Here is a 21350-nt window from a genome sequence, read left to right as displayed (position 1 = left end):
ATTTAAACATTTTTCTTTCAGTTATTTAAAAATATCAATAATACATACCTATAGTAGTATGTCTTAATTTTTTTTTTAGGCGTCTGAAATTTAAATTTGTAATTTTATAATTTATAATTCAATTAGAATTTAGATTTAATATTTTTTAAGTAGAGTATAATGTGTATATTTTTAAGAATTATAATCATATACATATAGATATATTGTATTTTATAATAATAAAAAGTGATTTCCATCTGAATAATTAATTTGGGTTTCTGGTGTTGACTTTATATGTGTGTAGTGTGTTCAAATCCTGTAATAATATAACATTTAAATAAGCGATTCCGGATCAACATTATGTTTACTTGAAGTAAATACTATCTATCTATTTCGAGTTGTTTTAAATGTACAGACACTAGCGAAGTTGGAAATGGGTAGGTTATATATTTGGATTATTTTTCATAGATTCAAATGCAGTTGGGAATGTTTATGTATTTACATTATTGGCTATAATTGCAATAATGCCTCCATACAATGAACAATTTGAAACTTTTGCTTCAAATCTTATGCGTCAGATGTACATTGATAATGTCATGATGATGCATTATATCTTCCAATAATGTGGGTTTTGGTATTATTGTTAACTTAAAAAAACACCAATACTTGAATCGTTCCATTCGCATTTAAATTTATAATTTTTTTAGTATTCGTTTATCTTTAATTTTATTTATTAATGATCTAAAAGATTTTCAAATCGAAGTATGCAAAAAAATTCAAAATTACGATCAACAAAATAAAGTAAAAATAATTCTCACATAAAAAATTATATTGTAAAAAATTATAATTTATAGACTGAAATATTATAAACATTTTAAGTTTTTTTAAATTCGTGTGTTCTTGATACAATTATTGTTCGAGCTTTATGTATTTTTGAATTTCACGCCACTTTGTGTATTTCATTTTATGTTATCATTTCATGTGACGTAGGGTCGTCCCCGCAGTTGCGGCCTCGGTCGGCGATATCGGCAACGCGTTATCGTGTGCGACCAGCCACCTGTGCGGTGTGGCCCTATCAGTAGCTTGATAATAACCGTTAGGTTCTCGTTTACATTTAAAATTCTCGATTATATGTCCGTGTTTTCTTCAAAGTTCCAATGTTCAGTGTCAAATTCAGTCAAGTCATTCTCGCAGAATCGCCTAAGTTCATGTCTATTGTGCTTTGGTGTGCGTTGACACTTTGGAACTTGGCTGAAAGGTTATAAAAGCCGGCGCGCACGGGCGCCTCGTCCTCCATTTTTTTTTATCAGTTTTCTCTTGTACGTGTTTTTTGGAGCTTTTCTGTTTTTTTGTCTTTCGTTTTTCATGCCTGCCGTTGAAAATCACGTTGTGATTTTGTGAATTAGCTGTCTAGTAATTATCGTTCGAACAATCCATACTGTCAACCAGTGATGGGGTAAATTGGGTACGATTTCTGGTGGTGCAGTGGCATATTCTCAACTTATAATTATTTCCAACACACCAATAATCCTAATATCCTAATAACTTCCTAAGTAAAATTCTTCCCTATAAACTATAATATATTTCTTTAAATAAAAAATACATTTTGAATTATTTTAGCAGTAAAACTTTAATTATTATAATACAATAAATTCCCGTTACAACGAATATCACTACAACTAAAAATCTCGTTATAACGGAAGTCATAAAAGTCTCCTGCCGAAAAGCAAGGCTTATAAAGAGTTTATTCGAATTTTCATTATAATGAAAAAAAAATTCGGTTCCCCGGAGTTCATTGTAACGGGATTTTACCGTATTAATAAAAAAAAAACAATCAAAAATGTTTTTTGTTTATTTTAAGTTGAGACGATGTCCTCTTTCCACAGATCCCGAATCAAATTCAACAATTACTTGGTCCAAATTAATATTATTCTTCTTTTCGAGCTGCAAAGTAGCTAAACTACTAAGCCTTTCTTGTCTCATAGTCGTTCTAAGGTAAGTTTCCCCTCTTGTCACCTCTTTAGACAAGAAAAAGATTTTTTGCAACCTGCTGTATTAGTAGGTATTGTTCGGAATATTTTTAACGTCTCTATAATTAATAGAAACCTTTTTGAATGTCATTTTGTTTTATGTATTCTATTTTAATTCTAATTTGTCAGGTAGTACTGAATTATTGTCATATTTTTGATTTTACTATTTCAGAATATAGATAGAATAATAATTTAACTGATAATGCCTAATACATACACGAAAATTACAATTTTGTATCTGTATCTTAAAATTTGCTCATCTCCAGATTTACTCTCATGACATTCAATTTTAAAATATTATATAGGTATTTCTGTTTTAAATTATATATGTACCATAGTAATATTGTATATTTTATTAGTTAACAATAATATGATGGTTGAGTGGGTGATCAATCGATTTTTATCGCATAAGTATATTGAGCAAATTTAGTTAAAATTTATTCTAAAAAAATATAATTAAATATTATTTATTATTTATTTTTTTTGTCTTGTCTTACTTCTATTTTTATTATTTATTATGTTTTTACCAATCAAATAAATATGACGCCGTCGCGTCAATGATTGTTGACACGTATAGAAACTTAGGCATATATATGTAAATGCAATTAGACGAATAATTGATAAGAATAAGAACTTTGTGAAGGTAAAAAATAATTTTAAAAGCATTTTTTTAAATATGTCTGTTATAATGCATTAAATTGATTTTTTAAGGCATTTTTCTTATTTTTTAGAGCATTTATGTCTGTTCCCTATTTATTAAATATGAATTATGAAAATCATTGAATTTTCCACCAAAAATTATTTTTATACCCTTCTATTGTTATGAATATTGATACTCGTTTGATGTACAATAATTTGGTGCAGGTGAAACAAACAATGCGTAAACAATAATCGGTCCTTTGCTTTACACCGGTCGACTTCTTCGTTCGCTTTGTATTTGGCCTTGTATATCCAGCCATTAATGATAGGTTTTTTATTTAGAGACAAATCTACAAGTGACCATGTTTTATTTTAATTCAATGACGACATTTCATAGCTTCATAATATGTAACTGGATCATTAAATGCTGATAAAATCTATCTTGACCATACAACAATGTTAAACAATAAAAATGACAAAATGTTATAACGTTAAAACAACCAATAACGGCAAAACGATATATATTTTTTAACTTTAAGCCATGGTTTTTGTATTATTCTTATTATAATTAAGCGCTCATATTATACTTATTGTTACTTTTAGTTACACAGATTGATAAATTCAAATAAATAATAATAAAAAAAAATAACTAATTTATGATATATTCTTAAAATGAATCAAATGAAATCCAACCGTCATAAAAAAACGACTAAAAATTTAATATTATTGTTAAGGTTTTATTTTATTTATTTACAGGCATGATAGACGTAAATGATGTAGCAATATCGGGTATTGCTGGAAGATTCCCAGAATGTGACACTACTGAAGAATTTAAACAAAAATTATACAAAGACACAGATTTATTGACTGTTGATAACAGAAGATGGCCTCCAGGTGAACTAAATAAATATTGGATTTTTGGATAATACTACGTACTCAGTTTAAGAATAAATATTGAGTTTAAATCATAAAAATAAAATGTTTTCAAAATACAACCTAAACATTATGTTATATTACAATTACATAGGCTTGTATGGAGTTCCATCAAGGACAGGAAAATTAAAGGAAATAAACAAATTTGATGCAGAGTTTTTTGGAATTCATACAAAACTAGCTAATGCTATGGATCCACAAATTAGGATATTACTAGAGGTTACACATGAGGCTATAGTCGATGCAGGTATTCAAATAAACTAAAAAAGGTGCAAATTTATTTATGAAATGGTGTTTATAAATCGCAGGAATCAATCCAAAAGATATACGTGGAACGAAAACTGGAGTGTATGTTGGTATGATGACCAACGAATCTTCAGATTTTTTTGAACGAACACCAGAAAAATTGACTGGATATGAAACTATAGGTGTAATTAGATCAATGGTAGCTAACAGGATATCTTTTCAATTCAATTTTAAAGGTATTTATATTTAAAATTCCGGATTTAACTTAAATTGTTGAATACGAATTTCAAATAATTTATTATAAACAGGTCCGAGTGTCACCATTGATACTGCATGTTCGAGCACACTATTTTGTTTACACGAAGCGATCACCGCAATAAAGACCGGCCAATGTGATGCAGCTATTGTTGCAGGAACTAATTTACTCCTCAAACCAGCAACTTCAGTCATGTGCCATCGTTATAATATGCTTAGTCCTACAGGAACAAGTAGACCTTTTGACATTGGTGGTTAGTACCACCTAATAAACTTTTATAATTATCGTCAGCCAGAATAACATATATATTAAATATAGCTAACGGATACGTAAGAAGTGAAGCTGTTGTTGCTCTATACATAAAAAAATCAACAGATGCGAAACGAATATATGCATCTATAGTAGGAACGTCGACAAATACCGATGGGTTCAAAATCGAAGGCGCCACATATCCATCGCAGTCAATGCAAAGTCAACTCATTAGAGATACTTATACACGTGCAAATTTAAATCCCAGAGATGTCCATTATGTCGAAGCTCACGGAACAGGGACAGGTGTAGGTCAATTAAATTAATAACTATGAATATTTTTGAAACAATCGTATTTATATAGGTTGGAGACAAACAAGAGTTGAATGCCATTTCGGATGTGTTTTGTATTGACCGTAAAAGTCCTTTGCTTGTTGGATCGGTCAAATCAAATGTGGGTCACGCAGAACCAGTATCAGGTTTAGTGTCGATAGCAAAGGTGCTTTATGCGTTGGAAACAGGAATTATTCCAGCTAATATTAATTTTGAAACATTAAACCACAACATTCCAAAACTTGTTAGTGGAGAATTGAAGGTAATTCAATGTACAGTTTGTGTGATAAAAGTTATACTTTTGTATTAATTGGTGTAAATCTATTAGGTTGTTGATAAGCAAACACCATTACCTGGAAATATGGTTTCCATTAATTCATTCGGCGTTGGAGGATCAAATGTCCACGTAATTCTAAGAGCTCACGAAAAAAATGCACAGGCTATATCATTACCAACACTCGAAATTCCTAGACTAGTATTTCTTTCAGGACGAACTAGAGAAGCGTTAATTGAACAATTTGATACAGTTAGTTATTTACATAAATTAAAAGAATATTTTATGTACAAAAATGTCCCTTTTTAGGTTGAAAACTATGCAGATAATAATGATTTGTTAACTTTAATTAACGATATATATAAATCAACAATTCCTGGTTATAAGTTTTCTGGTTATTCAATTCTGGGACAAACCCCTAAGAACGTTGAAATAGCTGTAAGTTTTATATTTATAAACAAATTACTTAATTGAACATAATCAATATTAATATGATGATTCTAGCAAGGTAATGGTTCCGGTGATAAAAGGCCAATCTACTTCATTTTTCCAGGCATGGGAAGTCAATCGTTAGAATTAGTCGCCGATTTAGTGAAGTTTAAAGTTTTCAAACAAACTGTAGACAATGCACATTCCATATTAATTCCATACAACTATAGTGTTTATGATTTATTTTATAAATCTGACGAAAGTACGTTCAAGAGTATTATCAATGTTACCATCACGATTATTATTGTCCAAGTAAATGCAACTTATTATTAACTTCGCACAATTATATATCATTTGTACTGTAATGAATTTTAGATCGGTCTCGTTGATATTTTACACTCACTTGGTATCAATCCGGATGGTATTATCGGCCATTCAGTCGGTGAACTCGCTTGTGCGTATGCTGACGGTTGCTTCACATTGAAAGAAGCGTTATTGACAATGTACTGGAGGTCTAAAATCTTGACACAAATTGACGTTCCCGCTGGTGCTATGGTTGCAGTAGGACTATCGTGGGAAGAGACGCAAAAGAGACTTCCTGAAGGTATATTAGCTGCTTGTCATAACAGTGCAGATAGTGTTACGATTTCGGGACCTAAAGATATAACTTTGAAATTCGCTGAAACTTTAAGACAAGAAGGAATATTTGCGAAGCCCGTTGACTCGATGGAATATGCTTTTCATTCGCCATATCTAGATGAACTTATACCGGCGCTGAAACCTTATTATGAAAAGGTACTCATATTATTAATATTTACGCTTTTATAATAGGTTTATTGGATACATTGAACAAGGACATGCATTTAAATGATAAATTATTAATTTTTTGATTAGATAATGGCGAATCCCAAACCACGATCCAATCGGTGGAAAAGTACATCGATACCTGAACACCAATGGAATACGTCTGAAGCCCAATATTCGTCAGTTGCGTATCATTTGAATAATATAAGTTCGCCAGTTTACTTTCACGGTGCAATGAAACATGTACCCGAAAATGCTATAGCAATTGAAATTGCTCCTCATTGTTTATTACAAGCGATTTTGAAGAGATCGCTACCCCCTACCGTCACAAATGTCGGTCTGACTAAGAAAACTGTTTCGAATCATATGAATTTCTTGTTAGAAGCAATTGGAAAGTAAATATCTTTCTATCCGTATTCTCGAATATGATGTTTATATTTCTGATAATATGATAATATTTATTAAAGGTTATATATTGCCGGTGCAGAGCCGCAATTACATAATTTGTATGGTAAAGTTGAGTATCCTGTAGTTAGAGGTACGCCAATGATATCTCCAATGTTAAAGTGGGATCACACGAACGACTATGTAGTCCCCAATTTTGTGGAAAAAGTATGTTAAACCAGTTAATATTTATACAATACATAATTCTATTTATATAGTTAATTAATCGTATGTAATTTACATTAAAATATATTTTATTAATTCATTAAAAAATAATTTTAATATAGAATACCGGATCGAATGATAACCAAGTTGAAGTCGATATAAAAACAGATCAAGATAAATATTTAATCGGTCATACCATTTACGGACGTATTCTGTACCCAGCTGCAGGATACATAGTAAGGATCCATATTTTTTGATACGTGCTGTTTTAACAATACATAAAATGCATTATGGTACTAACAGTTCTACAGCATCACATTTTACACTTATTGTAGAAATGGTTGTTTTTAGAAAAAATATGATCTAAAACACATGCAAAATAGTACCTTTTAATGAATATAATTTAAATTATTTTAATTTTAAAATGGTATCCATTATATTTTATATTAATTGCCATTAATTGAATTGGTATTTTAAGTTTTAAATTAAATTTTAAATATTAGTATTCTTTATGACTGTACGATGGAATATATAAAGAAAAATACATATAAGTCTGCTGTATATCAAAAATGAATAAAATTTTATGGAAATCGTAAGTTAAAAGAGTCAAAATACTTTTTAAATAGTTTTTATCGAATAAATTAGTGTTTATTATTAATAAAATTGATGGCTTTTGAATTTAAATAATTTTTTTTTTGGTGTTCTGAGTCAGAAGACAATCAAGTCGAAATTAAAATATAATTAAAACAATATAAATATTTAATTTGTCATACTATTGACTGATCCATATATATTTTACATTATACATTATTTACTCGGTACCTGCTAAATTTCGTAAAGCAGAATGTTGGTTATTAAACGATAATTGTTATATTAATTATTTTAATTTCATATCTAACGAAAAGAACAACTATAAATTATTCAACTTTAAATAATGGTAATTTTAATATCGTTTCTTATAATACCTACTTTAAAATAATATATATATATATTAAACTTCTTAGCTATATATTAGATAACTACCCTTTTAATCTATTTTTTAGAAGTTTAAATAATGGTTAATAATTTATTTATAAGTATATACATATTTTAATGTAGACGTTGGTATGGAAAGCTTTTGCAAAACTACAAGGTAAATGGTTTGAAGATGTTCCAGTTGTTTTCCAAAATTTAAAATTTCTCAGGCCAACCGTTTTTAATACAGAGGGTACAAAAAATTATAGTAAATAAATCTAAATATATTTAATAAATTACGTGTTTTATCAATATAATTAGGCACAGTTAAATTTGAGATTATCATCTTCTATGCAACAGGCCAGTTTGAATTATTAGAAGGAAAAGCTTTAACAGTTTCAGGACGTGTAAAATTATTTACAAAACATTTTGAAGAAAATCAATTAGATCAACTAAAAACCAACTCAGAACAAATGGAATTAAAATCCGATGATTTTTATAAGGAGTTGAGACTTCGTGGATATCAATATAAAGATGCATTTTTAGGTTTTGTAGAAGCAAACAGTGAAGGTAAGATTATAAAATGACTTATTTAAACAACCCATAAAATGAAATCTGTTAATCAGGTTCTAGAGGTAAAGTTAAGTGGACCGGAAATTGGGTATCATTTATTGATACTCTTTTACAATTTGAACTTATATCTATAACGACTAGAGAACTTCGTTTACCAACACATATTAAAGAAATTGTTATTGACCCAGTGTATCATAAGCAAATTACAGAGAGATCATCAAATCCTACAGGTAATAAACAATTATAAATATTGGTAATTTAAATTTTATCTCTATTGAATTATGTTTAGAAATCGAAGTAAATCATTTTGTTTATGCTAAGACAACAAAGTCGGGAGGAGTCACTATTTCTAAATTGAAATTGACGCCTGCACCATTGAAAAAAAAACCCCAACTCCCAGCAACTCTGGAACGTCACTCATTTGTTCCGTTTATATATAAAGTAAGTACATACGCAACTTGAAAATAAAAATTAAAAAAAATTAAATAATCTGTTGCATAATAGTCAAAAGAATTATCTACGTATGAGATGCTTTATTCTTTGATTGGATTATTCATGGAAAACATAGGCGTACACCATGTGAAAGCAGCGGAAATCCATAACAACAACTTATTGGCTACTCAAATCGTTCAAATAATCGAAGCAGAAGCTAATTTTTATGTGAGGAAATATAATGATATAATTCTTTTTAAACGATACACATCGACATTAATGTTGATTTAGGTGGACTATACAGTTCTATCAAACAACCCAGTTAATGTCGAACAAAGCAAATTATCATCATTAGATATTGACGTTGTTGAGTTCAATATTGAAAATGCATCATTATCTGATGAATACCATTTGATAGTTGCGAATGATATTCATTTTGACGGTACTTTATTGGGTAAAATTTCTGCAGCATTATCTCCAAGAGGATTTATTCTTTTGGTTGAAAATATTTCCGCACTTGCCTCGACTACATTAAAATCATTGAACCTCCAAATAGTGACAGTTATTGAAAACAATGATAAGAAATACTTTCTTTTGAAAAAAGTATGACAAATAACTGTTAGATACCATTGAAATAGATCTTAGAGTATCAAATACTTGTTTTAGCTATCCCCAAAATACCAGTACACGGCTTTAAAAATCGAGGATGAACAGTTTTCATGGGTGGAGTCATTGCAAAAAGAGTTAGCTGACATTAATGGATGTACAAACAAAAAAGTGATACTGTATAGCGATAAACATATCAACGGTGTACTCGGTCTGTCTAAATGTTTAGTAGAAGAATATAATGGTGAAGAAAATCCTATTAGGTATTTGATAATTTAATTTGCTCAAGTTGATATTTAAACCGTAATATATGATAAAATATATTTTGTGTTAGGTGTATACTAACTGAACCTGGTAAACAATATACTTTGAAAGATTTTGCTTCATTACTTGAAAACGATCTGTTCTTTAACGTGGAAAGAAACGGTGTTTGGGGATCCTACAGACATTTACCAATTGATGTGAAAATTGCTTCAACCGTTCAAACAACTCAAGCCAAAGTGTCCGTACAGTCCAAAGGTGATCTGACAACACTTCAATGGGTCCAGTCGTCAAAGTAGCTATTTCATTTTATTTTCGTTCTGCGTATATTTTAAATTTCTATGTTGCTTACAGATACTTCAACAGCACTGACACCAGTGGTTCCATAAGAATAGCTTATGCTGGTGTAAACAATGTCGATTTATCTGCAGTTTCTTCAATGGTTGATGATTCAAAATTTATAGATTATATTATTATACGTTTTTATGTAATGCACGTATTCTTTGTTTTTTTAGAAAACCGAATTCGGAGTTGAATTTTCTGGTACTAAAAAAAATGGCCAAAAGGTAATGGGATTGGTTAAAACCGGTGCTCTATCAACAACAGTCAATGAGAGTAATGCAATTTTATGGAATGTACCAGAAAGTTGGACTTTGAGACAAGCCGCAACTGTTCCGTACTCATACTTTGTGGTAAAGTGTAAATCATAAAATCGTAATCGTCGAGTCAATTAAATAAATTTCTAACAAATATCTAGGCCACTTATGCTTTAATACACAAAGGAAATTTATCGGAATCAAAAAATGTGTTGGTATTTGCTAGCGAAAACAGTATAAACTACGCGGCTATTTCTATTGCACTATCTCTCAAGTGCAAAGTCTTTATTGTAGCTGAAACTAACGAACAGCTTGATGTTATTAAATTCATTTACCCAGAAGTGAGTCATTGAAATGTTTATTAGAAAATTGTCGATAATTGGTCACATAATACTATGTTTATCTTGTATATTTAAGGTGAGTCAGGTTTCAACTACGAGGTTTGATTCAAAATTCATTCACATGGTATCAGCGTTGACTCTAAATCAAGGAGTCGATTATGTTATTTTGCCTAAGTATTGTTCTGAACACCTGCCAGATCTTCTTGCTGATGAAGCAAAAATTATCATTACCGAAAATACAGACATATCAGTGTTATCAAGTAAATTTTAAAACACATTTATAATACCTTTATGATATCGCCGTCTATACTATCTATATCGTTTTATATGAATTGAATGAATTTTACAAATAATAAAATGTATATAATTTATATAAATATAACAATAAATATACTGCGTGTTAGTACTTTTAACAGTATATTTATTTTTCTAATAGCCAATTATTTATTTAATAACAGGTGTGATAGTAATCTAATTATTTTATTCTGTTCAGATTCTCCAAATGGATTTGGAGTTATATCAGCAAAGTTTGAAGATATTCCTATTTTAAATAATCAATCTGCAGATTTGATTTATTCATTCATCGATTCAAGAATAAAAATGGGTGTTGTAAAACCACTACCGTTAACTATTTACCCATATTCTGATATCGAGTCGGCTTTCAGGTGAATTTAAATCATATTGGATGTTTTTATTTAACATATTATTCAATTCGTTGTATTCATTAGATCATACGCTACTAACAAGACTGGAAACAAAATAATTATTGAAGTGTCTGGGGATTCACCAATATTGAACTTTGCAGCCTACCGACGGGTTTATTTTGATCCGAGCAAGAGTTACATACTTTCGGGTACCTAAATTTTTATCTTAATAAAATTTGACTCTCGATATAATTGAAATGTATTTTAGGTGGCCTCGGTGGATTTGGAATGGAACTTACCGAGTGGGCAATAGAACGCGGAGCCAAGAATATTATTCTCTGTTCTCGAAGTGGAATTCAAACGGGATACCAAAAATATAGAGTAAATGTTTGGAAAAGCAAAGACATCAAAGTGGAAATCAGCACATTTGATCTGACTAAATCTTCGGGAGCTAAAGACACTGTCAAATTGGCTCTCAGTCTAGGCCCACTTGGTGGAATTTTCAACTTAGCTGGGGTACGAATTTAATTGTATTGTATATCGAGTTTTTAAACGGTATTTTACATTATATTTGTAACGTTAAATATTAGAATATACTTTGTATTTTTTATCGGTTTAGATTTTGAGAGATGGAATTTTTGAAAATCAAACAGTTGATAACTTTCAGACTGTTTACAATAGTAAAGTCTTAACTACTAAACATTTAAACGAAGCATCGGAAGGCGTTAGCAAGGACTTGGATTATTTTGTCACGTTTTCGTCTATTTCTTGTGGCCGTGGCAACAGGGGCCAGACCAATTACGGTTATGCAAATTCCATCATGGAGAGGATTTCGGAGCAAAGACAAAAACAAAGACTGCCGGCGGTAAGAAATAAATTATCGGACCGTCTAAAGGTGTTATAGAAATAATGTTATTTTACCATTTTTTATTTTTCAGAAATCTATTCAATGGGGAGGCATAGGTGACGTTGGAATGGCATATCTATTAATTCGTGGTAATGAAGGAAAAGAAATCAATGGTACGTTGGCCCAAAAAATATCGTCATGTTTAGAGGCGTTGGATATACTATTAACACAAAGTTCAGTTGTTATCGCTTCACACGTAATACCAACCAAAAGAAAACTGATGGTGAATTCAAAATCACAATCGCTCACAGAATTCGTCTCCAGTATTATGGGTATGTTTTTAACAATTTTTAGTGATAAAATAAAACATAATTTTTTTTATCTGAAATGTAACACGATTCCATTGCTGCGACATTACCAGCTATGGTAAAAAGAAACGTATATAATAATAATATTTATTTTTATCAATTTTATTGTAATTACTATAAGTTAATATACCCGATTAAATAAATAACTAAAAATAATATACATACAAAATGTTATGAAAAGTTTATTAAATTAAATTTTTTTAATTTATGATAAATCAAAAGGTAATTAATGTATTAGTAATGATTATTTGTTTTTAAACACTTAAATAATATAAAATAAAAATATAACAAAAAAATAGTATAAATTACTAAAAATTGATTAGAACAAAGAACAAGATCAGGTTCACTAATAACTCTTTTCCAAACTATTTTACCAAACTAGTCATCTCTTTTTAAAGCCATTTGTAGTATACTGTCACGCAAAGGAAGACTTCGAACATTAAATACTTTACGACGTTTATTTGCGGGTTTTTTATTTTTATTTTTTAAAAAATTGTCATCAATATTTTCCGCACAAAAAAAACACGTTAATTTGAAATTAAATAAAGGACGAGTAGATCGCAACTGTCCCTTTATAGGCGATTTAATCGGCACATCATGATTCGTATTAATCTCATCCGGTTTTATACGATCAATTCTCGCGTATTGTTTACGACAATTAATGTGTACTTTAATAGAATCGAGTCCTTGCAAAAGATTATTTTTTCCATTATTACGCACAACACTTGCGTTTATGAGAGATATTATACCTTTTCTTTTTACAACAACAAAATCATTGACAGTTAATTCATTTTCACAAATAAAACAAACAGTATCAGATATCACGATTGCTTAAATTTAATCAATATATTAAAACAGCGTGGAAAATAGTCAGCAAAGAGCACACAAGCGATATACGTACCGTATAACAACGAACAACCTAACCGTATAACATGTCGATAACAATAATCATTATTCGATATTAATATTAGCTTTTAATTTTGTTTAGCCTATTACTAGGGCCCGGATTTTAATGCAATGTGCATACTTTTTTGGTTGATCTTACACAATGCAAATTAAGTACATAATTCGTTTCATGTAACGAGGGTTTCAAAGCTACAAATTGTATTTTGCATTTTTAGCATTATTGGGTCATTTTATTGGTTTTTAATGCATATTTGTTCAATATACGATAATTAGAAGATCTTTGGAGTTTGAACATATTAGTATTAAACAAAATATTATTATTCAATGCAATGCTCAAAATTTAGTAAGTACAATAGGCTCTTAGAATTTTATTTTTACATAAATTTTAATCTATATTTAGGTATGTTTAAAATGAATAATATTTCCCCAATACGGCCAAAACGTAAGCGTATTAGCATCAAGTCATCATTTCAGATTTTCAGTTTTTTTCTTTTTTAATAAAATAATAAATAATGATTATAGCTTATACGGCATTTTAAGGTCATTTTTTCATTTTTAAGGTCTTTTTGTGGTAAAATGCATTTTTTAAAGGCATTTTTTGCTATTTTTTAGAGCATATTTGTATGGTTTTAAGTGCATTTAAATCCGGACCTACCTATAACGAATTTCGATTATAATATAAATCATAAATAGTAAAAACCATAATAACTATTATCCAAACTATAAATAAATCAATAATACAAGGATGCCTAGACAGTATCGTTATCGTGGTTTTAATTTTACTTTTGTAATAGTATTTATATTTTACTAAATAATATGTGGTGCACATATAAAATGATTATAATAATTAAATTATTTATAATATAGTGTATATCAATAATAATGTTTAATTTTAATATGTTAATATATATATATATAAAAGAAAACCGTAAATATTGCGTTTTCTACTGGACACGAGTGCGGCGCGCGGCGCGGTGCGTCGCCAACTTGCCGCCTATACATAGTATTATAGCTCGCCGCGTCTAATATTTAAATATATGGATAAATGTTGCTCTTAACCTATTCAAGCTACAAAAAAAATAATGAAATCATATTTGTTCAAAATTAGATTTGTGATAACTGGATTTTGAATATTTTGATGTAATTATATAAATATAACAAATTTTATTTTCAGTTTTTATACAGAATGCTTACTTCCAGAAATAGTCGATCCCCAGTATGGAAAGAGACTGTTGGTAGATGACATTTTAGATCCTCAAAATATTTTAGAAAATATAAAAACAAAACAAACAAAAAAATGAAAGTAAAAAACGAAAAATAAATAAAGCTATTTCTAAATGTATTGACGTGCAATGATAGACAGCTTCCAATTTATATATTTGTATATTTTTTAACATTATATTATAATAATAATTAGTAATTACTACTATTATCATATCATGATAATTAATATTCTTTAGATATTATATATAGTTTTATTATTTTATACAACTTGACGATTTATTATGTGCTTATCATTCTCGTATCAAATGTACTTATTGTATATTATATAGGTTGTAATTGTTGTAAATGTAAATATACAATTATTTAATTAATAATTAAAAAAAATAATATATATTGGTGTCAAGTATAATTAGTTTTATTATATTTTGAATTGGCTTCAATTTGTTTATTTATTATCAATACATTTAATAAATAAATAATACGTAATAGACGTACCTACTAATTAAAAATAAATACAGTATTTGACTGATTTATGTAAATAATTAATATAATTAGGGATTTAAATCACTTATTATTTAGACTATTATAAGTTATCGATTTGTATCGTAAGTACATTGATTACGTTTGTCACTTTATTCTACAGGCTATTATTTATTCATAATAAGTAACCGTGCAGACTGTAGGTATCTAAGGTGTTTTTTTGTTATATCGATTTAAATTTCATAATTTTTTTTCGTATGTGGTTCAGCGTTAATAAAATTAACTAAATCATCAAATTCTCTTCAAGTTTAAAAAAATAATTATTTAAATCGTACTTTTATTAAACAAATTATAATAATTTTATGATGACGTGAGATATTTAATACGGCGTGCAGAATAATAATACACGAAATATAAAATTCGATATCGGTTAAAATATTATTTGGTCACCAACATTATTGTTATCGTATTGACAATAATTATTTATAAACTGCGATATGAAAACCAGTTTAGACCTATTGTACGGTACGGCTGTAGTCGCGCGCGGGGTGGTGGTATGAACATTGTTCTCGAACGCTGCCGCTATATTTAGCAGAGCAGCACATGACGACTGTAAATTTATGATTTTTTTAACCAAAAACATGTTTTCGTACTTCCCGTTTTCCTCAGCTCTCGTTAGTCGTAGAAACATAATTTGAATACCAAAATAAACTTGAGAAGTTCCTCTAGAGGACTGTGTTCCACTTTTTTGATATCTTTTTTTTCTATTTTATATGATTTTTTAAAAATTTTAAAAATTTTGAAAATTTCAAATGCAAATATCTCCAGTTTAAAAATAAAAATTCAAAAATCTGGAACGAGGTCATATAGAGGAACGTTTCAAGTTTATTTTGGTGTATAAATCATGTTTCTACGACTATCGAGAGCTGAGGAAAATGGGAAGTACGAAAGCATGTTTTTACGGTCGATTTTTCGCTACCAGAACGGCCTCTTTAATTTTATTAATGAAATAAGCCAATATTTTTTGAATGTTTTCTTTCATTATTTAGGGATTCAAGATCCACTTTCAGTTAAGTCTACAAGTACCTTAGCTGATTTAGGAATGGATTCATTAATGGGAGCTGACATCAAACAGACCATTGAACGTAGTTTTGGCCTGTCCTTGAATAATTCTCAAATACATCCATTGAAGTTCAGTGAATTGGAAAATGTTGGTGCCAAATGAAAATTTACCAAACATTTTTGTGGAATTGAGTGTAATTTTGATGTTAATACGGATTACTTTAATTTTTACCAGCTAAAATAACAAAATATGAATTTTATGTTATAGTGTAAATGTTCAATTTAAATTATAATTTTAGATTGAACATGGATAATATTTTGGTTTGTTCGAAATTTTTATTTTTTTAAATGCTATTCTTTCGTCTGTTTATATTTAAATAAAAAAAATATTAATTACGATTTATTATTTTTTATGTTAGCATATTATTTATATGACTACATTTTAAAACCATATCTAACGAAACATAGATTTGGGCATATTTAAAAATAATAAAATAGTTGATCCTAAGAAGATTCAACACCTGCGTATGTTGTCTCCATCTTACAACTAGGTACATAACGTCATGGTAAATTTACGCTCAGCAAATCGTGTTTGCTTTCGTTAGTTTAAAAATTAAAGTGAATCGACGTAGTATAAAACTTGATGATAAGAACATCATCTGTGTTAGTATGTTGAATTTTTAAATTACATAGTTTTTATGTTGGTTACGCGCATTTTTTTTATGCATAACTTGCTAAAAATTAAACTATCATAAAAAACCAACATACTAACACAGATAATGTTCTTAATATTAAGTTTCATAATAGTTTGGTTTACTTTAATTTTTAAACTAACGGAGCATAGGCGTATTTATGGGGGCTTGGACCGCTTGGAGGGGTGCTTAGCTCCCCAGTTCGAAAAATAGCCCCCTCAAAAATGTTGAACCACCTTAGTTTAAAAAAAAAAATCAATAATTTTTACGATATTTAAAATTAATAATTATTGTCGTTGATCAAAAAAATTATATCGATAAAAATAATTATTTATGTTTTATGCCACTTTATCCATTACATTTCTTATAATGTTATACAATAGTGCGTTATTTCTGTCTATCAATATTATGTCGTTTAGGTTAAATTGTGCTTATTTTAAATATTTATTTAAATTTAAGAGGACGTCGCATCCGCATATTTTGTTACCGTCTTACACACGTACGACATAGACAAAAACAAAACGTGTTTACACAGTATCAGTAGAACTCGCTCGATTTTGTCCATTGTCTTTATTCAGTTTATTGATTCCTTCAGATGTATATGTGGTATTAAATGAAATAATGCGATAGATTCTACATTTGTTACAAAAGTCTCATAAATTATTTCTTTTTCTTTCCATTGATTTTCATAATTTAATAACTTATTATGATCAACATTTTTAGAATTAGATGAGTATTTTAGTGTATTATAAAATACAATACTAACTGATGGTAGGTACATATGAATCAAAACACAATTTCTTTTGTTTTTTGTCATTTGCAATTAATTTTAATAACTTTTTTTAATTTTTATATTTTATCTACTACTGTTCAATTTATTTTTAGTCTTTCCCATATTTTAGCAATTAATTGTACGAAATAATCTGACTTTGAACTTAATGCATTGAAATAAAGTACCAAATTTATAGGGGTACACTCGTTATGTAGAAAGCATATGTAGTTATGTAGTGTATGATGTGTATTAGTGTGCTGTATGTTCAGTGTTGTATCTAATAACTAAAAGAATTAATTCAATTTTATATTAACATTAACATAAAATGGTTATAGAATTATTACAACTAATTAATTGACCAACTATGATTTTTTTAAGAAAAAGAATATAAAAATGAATACCTGTGAGTAAATATTATGCAACCAGCGTCATACGTATTCTGCGCGTTTTTTGATTTTATTGGTATAAATGCAATGCAAATTGGCTTTTCACGTATAAAATTATAGATAATACATAAAATAAGCATACATGTTAAATATTAAATTACATAAATAATGTGGATAACAAAATATTATTAATAAAAAAATAAAAACATACTAAAATAAAAAAGTAAGAAAAGTCTTAACTAAAATGTAGTATGCTGTGTCTGTATTCACGTCCACGCCATGGACCATAGTCACGCGTCGAGTCGTTCCCTTATCTATGTTTTTTACAATAAAGTCCGTAGATCTAAGAGTACGGCTAATACGAGGCACACGGCGATGTTCGACAACGGTGGATATAATTATTATAGATATCCATATAGTCCACGGATATAATATTATGTGTAATACAATACAATTAATATAATATAACATTATTATTATTATAATAATGACAAAAGGAAGTTTAATTTTGAAGACTAAAGAAATACAGACTAAAAATAATAAATACTTATTTAATAATAATTGCTAATCGTTATCGTCGTCGACGACGTGGACAAAAAACAGAAATAGGTAATTATCGCAAACTCAAATATTTCTATAGCTTATTATTTAGAAAAATTGGGTATCTCCCTATCATTGATTATTATATTTTTTATATTATTTTAACGATTTGTAGATTAGTATCCGGGAAGTTTTTTTACGTAACATATATATAATTATTATGCATAATATATTTTCCTATTGGCTATTATTAGTTATTCTTCTTCTTCTTATCGTGTCGGGTGTCCGGTGCTAGACAATAATCTTTATATGTTATGAACATTGAGCAACGTTTAAGTTGGTTTAAATATATTAGTTTTTGTTCTAGCATGTAGGACGTAGCAAAATAATTGTTTATAATTCTTTAATTACATGCAAAAGTCATAAATAATTTTGGTCACGTCCTTATTTCGATACAGTATTAAACAGTTTATAAAACTGTTTGTGCTGGTTTCAGAATTAATAATAATATAAACATTGCTTATAATAAATTTTAATGTATTAATTTAGTAAATAATTAAATTAAATTTTAAATTAAAAAAAAAATGTGCTCAATCTGATTAACCTATTTTTTTAATGTCTTTTTTAAATGTATTATTTATGATTGTTGTAGTTATTTTATAAATAATAGATCTATCAATAAATTTATCAGAGAATTGTAACTTCACCTTCAAAGTTTACATTAATGTTAGGTAGAGTAATTTTAAGGCACATTTTATACCGATAGGCGATAGGGGGAAATATATTTTAGAAAAAGGAATGATGTAGTCAATCTGCGCCTGACTGTATTTATATATATAATATATTATGGTAAATTGTTTATAAACTAATGAAATTACATATTTTCAAAATACATTTTTCTTATTAAAATCAGAACGATTATAATTTATAATACATGATTTATTTTGTTTCTCTTTTGGAATATAATTTTTCCATTATCAAATTTAATAGATTAAAATAAATACAAAAAAATTAGATACCTACGTGTTTTAAATATAAATTTAATATTAGTTTTTATTTTTCAGTTTTAGATACATAAACAATATTAAGAGTAACAAGTGATCATTACAATATTTCATTGTCTCCGGGTGATTAATTTATTCTATGCGGCAATCTCGTTGATCACTTATTATCAGTTAAAGATTAGTCCATCATTATATACAAACTTAAGTTTTTGAATGTATAACAGAATGATATTTCATCGAAATTATTTTATGTTATGAGTATTTATTATTTTTATTATTGTTAATATTATTACTGATGAGTCGGTCTATTTACTAAAATATTATAATTATTTATAACCTAACCTTTAGGTAATATTAATTGGCATTAAATTAATTGACTCAATTTTTTCAGTATATTTAATTAATATAAATATTTCCTATAATATGTAATATTATACCTAAATCGAGTAATTATAGCTATTGGAGGCGATTCCAGTACAAGAGAGTCTAAAATAAGAGGCCATTCAAGCTAATGATATTTTGGAAATCGGGAGGCAATTCGATAGTAACCTTTTTAAAAAACAATTTACGGGAGGCAATTCGAGGGTCAGATGCAAGGCAATTCATGTGCGCCTCTATACAGCACAGAGAATTCCCCGATTTTTTAATAGTATTAATCATATTGGGTCATGCTGCATGCTCGTGCAGCATTGCGATATAACAATCGTAAATTGATCGCACGATACTGGTTAAGTAAAATTTTATAATTTACTAGCTGTCCCAACACGGCGTTTCCCACATATTGCAAAAATATTGAGGGTCTTAATCGAGATAAAAACTATCCTATTTTTTAATTAGGATCAAATTACACACAGTGTAAAAAATTTCATCAAGATCGATCCAGTAGTTTCGTAGTTCATCTCGGACAAACACTGTGACACGAGATTTTTATATTACATACGATTTGTACTGCGGAGTATAGACACGGATGAGTGTTTCACGAGTTTGTGACGTATTTTTCATGTAGGAAGTAGATATTTATACTTGCTTTAACATTTAGTTTCAGGATCTTATCGTTTCGATAAAAAACCATAACTTAATAAATGTTCATATATTTTTTTAATTCTTTATTATTTTAAGCATTTGTCTATCTCTATCTTATTGATCATAATTATGTAACTAATGTCTAATGGCTTACGTGTTTACAATATACATATTATTATATTACGATTAAGTAGGTAATAGAAAATTATCGTTGTACTTCATCCTATAAGTCGGTAATCAATAATTCTTATGTAATCCTCTCTGCATATGCTATATATAGTCTTCAAATATGACGTCTAATAAATACATATATAATGTATACCCTTTGGAATTATTACATAATACACAAGTTTATGCTCATTTTACAGTAGGCGCCTGCTATAATATCTATAACCACTATAGTAATATTATACACATTTTTATACCAATGCTAATTTAGTTATTAACTAAATAAGTATACTCTATAAATAATATATAATATATATTCACCTATACACCTATGTATAGGTATATGTATATAACTTTAAACTTAACCTTACATGATATCTATTTATCTAGGTACTAGATAAATAATTGCTGTCCATTAAATATTACATTAATCGAACTAAAAATCATTATGTTGTCGAATGATCTTCAATATTTAAAAAGTAATAATATGATTAACTTTTGATAAAAAAAAAAAATGTTTGATTTGTAGTGTTAACTATTATGATGAAATAAGACTTTTTTGTTCATGAAACATTATACAATTTCCATATAAATATAACTATGTTGACAATAATGTTATAATTAAGAATGATAAGAATGATAATATTATAGAGTTACCTACCCTAAAAATCTATCAAATATGTATGCATT

General features: G+C 28.3%; 1 protein-coding gene across 1 annotated transcript; it reads left to right on the top strand.

Annotated features, from left to right (window-relative positions):
* Positions 1 to 3406: 3406 nt before the first annotated feature.
* On the top strand, positions 3407 to 16285 carry LOC113551934 (fatty acid synthase-like). The gene is made up of 31 exons (XM_026954524.1): positions 3407 to 3542; positions 3676 to 3828; positions 3890 to 4063; positions 4136 to 4336; positions 4402 to 4640; positions 4697 to 4927; positions 4994 to 5191; positions 5249 to 5377; positions 5444 to 5680; positions 5744 to 6163; positions 6263 to 6567; positions 6640 to 6784; positions 6904 to 7017; positions 7880 to 7988; positions 8057 to 8305; positions 8362 to 8538; positions 8598 to 8749; positions 8813 to 8968; positions 9032 to 9343; positions 9407 to 9609; positions 9681 to 9902; positions 9962 to 10049; positions 10123 to 10299; positions 10365 to 10544; positions 10621 to 10804; positions 11038 to 11209; positions 11273 to 11397; positions 11457 to 11704; positions 11808 to 12053; positions 12127 to 12367; positions 16063 to 16285. The coding sequence occupies exons 1-31, from the start codon at positions 3407 to 3409 to the stop codon at positions 16236 to 16238; spliced, it is 6099 nt and encodes a 2032-aa protein (XP_026810325.1). The 3' UTR covers positions 16239 to 16285.
* The last annotated feature ends 5065 nt before the right edge of the window (positions 16286 to 21350 follow it).

Source organism: Rhopalosiphum maidis, chromosome 2 (genome assembly GCF_003676215.2).
Source record: "Rhopalosiphum maidis isolate BTI-1 chromosome 2, ASM367621v3, whole genome shotgun sequence".
NCBI classification, from domain to species: domain Eukaryota; kingdom Metazoa; phylum Arthropoda; class Insecta; order Hemiptera; family Aphididae; genus Rhopalosiphum; species Rhopalosiphum maidis.
The sequence above is the reverse complement of the archived record's forward strand: the minus strand, read 5'-3'. Positions and strand labels throughout refer to the sequence as shown.

Excerpts from the sequence above, each read along its gene's own strand:
- LOC113551934 (XM_026954524.1), top strand. The coding sequence starts at position 3,407 with ATGATAGACGTAAATGATGTAGCAATATCGGGTATTGCTGGAAGATTC. Across the intron at positions 5,681-5,743 it reads TCACGATTATTATTGTCCAA|ATCGGTCTCGTTGATATTTT; the intron begins GTAAATGCAACT and ends AATGAATTTTAG. Across the intron at positions 10,050-10,122 it reads TATCTGCAGTTTCTTCAATG|AAAACCGAATTCGGAGTTGA; the intron begins GTTGATGATTCA and ends TTGTTTTTTTAG.